A 5,000-nucleotide genomic window follows, 5' to 3' on the forward strand; every position below is an offset into this window, starting at 1 on the left:
CCAACAGCAACGACAACAGAGCGCGCCGCCTGCTCCGCGTCACCTGCAGATTCTTGAGCCCAATCTCACCATGTCGCAGACGATGGACGTCAACTTGAGCTACGAGGTGGAGATGATTGCGCGCAAAAGACTTGGTGATCGCCAGCATCCACCCTTGCTGCAGTCTGCACAATGTAGTAATGATCATAGAGGAAGGCAAGTACAGCCCCAGTACCAACAGCCCCAGTACCAACCGCAGCAACAGCAGCGGCATCATCCTCAGTATCAGTACCAGGCACGACAACAGCAGCAGCAGCAGCCTCAGCATGTCAACCAGCACTATCAGCAGCACTTGAGCGGCAGCCAGTGGAGTGGGGGTGATTCTCATCACGGCACTGGCAGTAGTATCACTGGCAGGCCAGCTCAGCAGGCTGCTGCCACCGCCACTACCAGCGCTGCTGTGCGCAAGCCACAGGGTAGTATCCTCAACGTAGCCAACATGACTCTGGGGACACGCAGCTACATGTCCAAGTACGGTCTCATTGAAGATGGCGACGGTATCAACGACATCACCGGTGAATACTGAAGATGACTAGGAAGTGCAGGCAAGCACTGTATGTGTATGCTGCCACTCGCTGGCTCAATGCGCACAGCAAACGCAAAGATGTGTATGGAAGACGAATGCCTCGACACTACACTCAACACTTGCAGGGCTTCCGATGTCCACCGCCGCCAATATTAGCAGCACACACACACACACGCACACATACGCACACACACGCACTCACTCGTATCCTGGCTTATTTATTAACTGATAATCACTGGAGCACGTAATCGTTGTTGTGGAGCCGGGGTGAGCGGGTGTTCATCTGAGAGTAATACAGGCAGGAGGTGGTTGGCAATGGTTTGCCCTCTGCTTTCTGCGCTGTCAGGTCTTCCCTCTGTGCATAGCTTGGCGGCTTTCTTTTGAACGATTTTTCTTCTGCTCTTTCGAAATTTACATTAAATTTTAGATTGATTCTGTTGTTTAGTGTTCACATGTGCTGGTCACATGCTATTCAATTCTTTCAGCAGTTGATCTTAGGTGATAACTGTAACATGTAAGATGTCTGCATGACTTGTGTAGGAATGAGAGAGGCTGACGCCGCTGTGTGTAATGGCGATGACGGCTTTCGCCCGGGTGGGTGGACTGGATTACACTGTAGCGTACCAGTCTTGCGTTCATGGTGCCATTTGGCATGCATTGTGTGCATGTCATGATTGCATCTTGCTCTGCTGTGGTGGTATGTTGTATGATCTGCTACAGTAGTGCAAGAACAATGCCACAGTGTGTGCGTATCTAATGTGCCGCGTACATGAAAGTTGAAAACAAGTTCACAGAATGACAGATCGTAGAAGGACGTGTCATTGAAAGACAATTCACAGAATGTATCCTACACCACCGGACCGGTTCACAGCGAACATGATGAAGCATCACATCGAAAGCCAACTCACAGAATGTGCACCACACCAAACGATTCTGCAACGGAAGTTAGCAATAATCTTTTCAAGTACATCAAAACTACATGCACTTAGGAGTAAGTAGTATCGATATGTGCAGTGTTTGGATGTCCTTCTTTCCATCTAGTGCTAATAAATAGAGGTAGTGACGTCGGCAATAATTCTCTATGAAAGTTGGTTGCTCCCCACACTGGAGCTCTAGCTGTGGTAACTACAGTATCTCCAGTATATTGCCGTGTGGCGCTTGTGGTGCTATAACTTGGTGCTTCCATAATGTACTAAAAATGCAATACAAAACTGGAGAAGAAATCAGGAAATAATGCTAGTGTAAAATAAAGATTTTCAAACACAAACCAACAGAAAACTTCAAATCAAAACTCTATAAAAGAATTATTATCAATGAACTCAAAGAATTTTGTTGTTGTTGTGGTGCTTCTATCATTTTCATTGTCGGGTATAAGCGGGGATTACGCATCGCGCAATGTAAACATCACTTTCAAAGGGTCACGACGACTTAGACGACAGTAATGACGGAGTCCCATGCCAATAGGATTATGGAAGGCCTCCGGCGCGTGGTGCACTGACCTGGTTTCATACAGGATACGGCTATATGTTGTGGAGAGGAGAGGACGAGATGAGGTAATGCATTGGAGGTGCAGTCGGAAAGATAAACTAAGCTGCTGACAGCCTTCAAGAGGCTTGGCATCGTTGTTTTGCACCAGTACATGTCGTTCGCTGTCACCATCCAACAATCTGGACGAGCATTGCCATTTTAGTCAAGGAGGAACACCGTGCTACAAAAGCTTGAAAAACTGCTTGCTGACAATGCTGGACCAGATCACTTCTCATCCTTGTTGGCCACTATCTCGAGCACATAACGGATACGCACCTGCGCTTCGTTCGGCACAATGTATTCAGAAAAGTCGTAGGAGAGGTTTTCGTTAGCTGCATTTTCATCCAGTGAGCGGCCATGGTGTGCTGCTTCACCGAGGGGAATTTCAACCTATCACAGAGAACCAAGCAGCAGCAGCAGCACCACGAACACAGTGAAACCAATGAGCACATTGCTATTCCTGGTCATACACAGTGAGTTCAGATCTCTGACCACATCGGAGTACTTTGAAGTAGAAAGTACACATGGTGTGTGGACAGTGGTGCCAGTATGGGTGACATCATGTGACCCACTGATAGGGGGGGGGGGAATGCCAGCCTTGCCAGAAACCAACATGGGTGACCTGGTGACATCCTGGGACCCACTGATACGGGGAATGCCAGCCTTGCCAGAAACCAACATGGGTGACCTGGTGACATCATGGGACCCATTGATACGGGGAATGCCAGGAATTGACTGGAGTTGGAAGTAACATGGCTATCCCGTATTATCATGCTGTAGGCATGCAACACCTCTCTAGGATCTGTAGTCCACATACACAAGCACATATACATACACATACACATACACATGCACATGCACATGCACATACACATGCTAAGGGTGAAAGTTGGCACTGAGATCCAGAGCTCGAGTACTCTTGCACACCAAGGGCCTTTAAAATCACAATCATGATTGAACCAATAGGCAGTCATTTTTCTCGGGTATACGAGAGAGAGTATTGTTTGTTCTCAGCGTCATATTATTTGTGCGTGCATTAAACCCGCGTACTGAGCCACAACCAAGCACAATAACTACATACATGCGGTGTGTGCAGGCCTGCTGCACAAGAAGCAAATAATTTTTGCAGAGAACACAATTTCTCGTTTCTTTCGCTTCGCTCAGCCAACGAGAAATAAGCATGTGGGTCATTTAGGCGCTCTCTACTTGTGTTCAAATGCTCACCACACAGTCTGAACATCAATATCTACTGACTGCTATCCTGAAACTGTAAATTTATGTGGTAAATGCATGTGCCATGGATGAACGAGTACTCTGATTTATGCCGAGTATGATTATTTTTGAAAAAACAGAGTGAGTACTCGAATATTCGGTATAATTCTTTCACCCCTAACACATGCACAGCATAACTGACCCAACGCTACACACTGCCAGTATGTATACATTGTAGAAGAAATACAAAGACACATGGCTGAATTAAATTTTCACCGCTTATTCGAGTATTTCCTGCTCTCAAGAAACTGAACCAAAAGTTGACTTATATCCGGGAATTTGCATGAAAATTCCAACGTCTTTACACTGCAATACAGTTTTGGGCGTGATCACGTTCAATGGATCAACATGGTACTCAGTAACTCTGTACTCATGGGTATGTTGCAGCAGGGCACAGCCTGGATATGCCTGGGACTTTTCTTGCCACGTGTGTCAATACCAAAGTGTGTCTGCATGGATAGTATTACTTTGACTACTAGTATCAGTCTTTCCATGCACAGCCGCTCGGGAAAACTTAAAAAAGAATGCTTAAGGTTCGGGGGGGGGGGGGGGGAGGTCGAGGTTATAACAGGAGAAATGCGGTACAATAGGCAGAATGCTATACTATAGTCCATTGACCAAATCTGGGCCCATAGGTCTTTCACAATCGTGAAGTCGATGGCTTATAGAGATAGGAAATATGATAGCCGTTGTTTTAAGCCTAAGACGAAGTGAGCACGGTGAAAATTGATCAAGATAATTATGCGCAAAAAGTATTTTTTTCAGATTGAAATCTGCTTCGGGAAAGGTCAGCTCCTGAATCATCTGATTGGTAGTCTGGACGCAACTGGACAAGAGTCAGCTCCTCTAGCTTCTTCCGGACGTTGTCATTGCTTGACACTGTACCAGAATTTGTCCTCGAAGCAGTTTACTCTCTTGGCAGGTTCGGTCAGAGGAATTTCCCTGCCTCTGCCATGTTTCACTCGACGAAGACACCTTGCCACAACGCCCACCATGTGCAGTTTCTTGCGAGATTTTCTCACGGTTTCAACTTACTACGTGATGGTCACATGCTCTACACATCGCTAACAACCTCTTGTACAACACACAGGACTGGCTTTGGCGCTATATGAGCTCCACAAAGTATGGTAGTTCTAGTGTATCAGGGGCCCAGATTTGGCGAATGGACTATAGTAGTACGCACTAAAGTGAGAAGTATCTGCTGCCGTTTTGCTTTGTGTTCACACCAATGTTGTTGCGCGTTGCATTTTTTTAAAAGCTCTTACGTTTGATCCACATTACCAGTAGATAATTCAGTTCATATTTTCAAGATTAAAAATTTTGTTCACAACGAACTGAATCCGTCTTCAACGGCTCCGTTCGGTCCTCAACTTCGTAGCCTCTCACACTGCCGTCAACGTGCTCCCGATGCCAGCCTTGCACGTACACACATGATATTGATGCATACAGTGAAAAGTAGAACGTCCATGCCTGTACATATACATACTGCACACACACACACACACACACACACACACACACACACACACACACACACACACACACACACACACACACACACACACACACACACACACACACACACACACACACACACACACACACACACACACACACACACACACACACACACACA

The 5,000-nt window shown here is 46.4% G+C and overlaps 2 protein-coding genes across 4 annotated transcripts in view; one reads left to right on the forward strand and one right to left on the reverse strand.

The window, feature by feature from the left end:
* LOC135805216 (AF4/FMR2 family member lilli-like) overlaps positions 1-565 on the forward strand; it is an 18,021-nt gene extending 17,456 nt beyond the window's left edge. The window contains exon 19 of the mRNA XM_065319231.1: positions 8-565. Within this exon, the coding sequence (XP_065175303.1) occupies positions 8-565 (558 nt within the window). The remainder of the gene's footprint in view (positions 1-7) is intronic.
* An 806-nt stretch (positions 566-1,371) lies between these two features.
* Positions 1,372-5,000, reverse strand: part of LOC135830964 (poly [ADP-ribose] polymerase tankyrase-like) — a 21,615-nt gene continuing 17,986 nt past the window's right edge. For all 3 annotated transcript variants that reach the window (XM_065343203.1, XM_065343205.1, XM_065343204.1), the window contains one exon: positions 1,372-2,482. In XM_065343203.1, the coding sequence (XP_065199275.1) occupies positions 2,318-2,482 (165 nt within the window). In that variant the 3' untranslated portion in view covers positions 1,372-2,317. The remainder of the gene's footprint in view (positions 2,483-5,000) is intronic.

This window comes from Sycon ciliatum, chromosome 1, assembly GCF_964019385.1.
Source record: "Sycon ciliatum chromosome 1, ocSycCili1.1, whole genome shotgun sequence".
NCBI classification, from domain to species: Eukaryota; Metazoa; Porifera; class Calcarea; order Leucosolenida; family Sycettidae; genus Sycon; species Sycon ciliatum.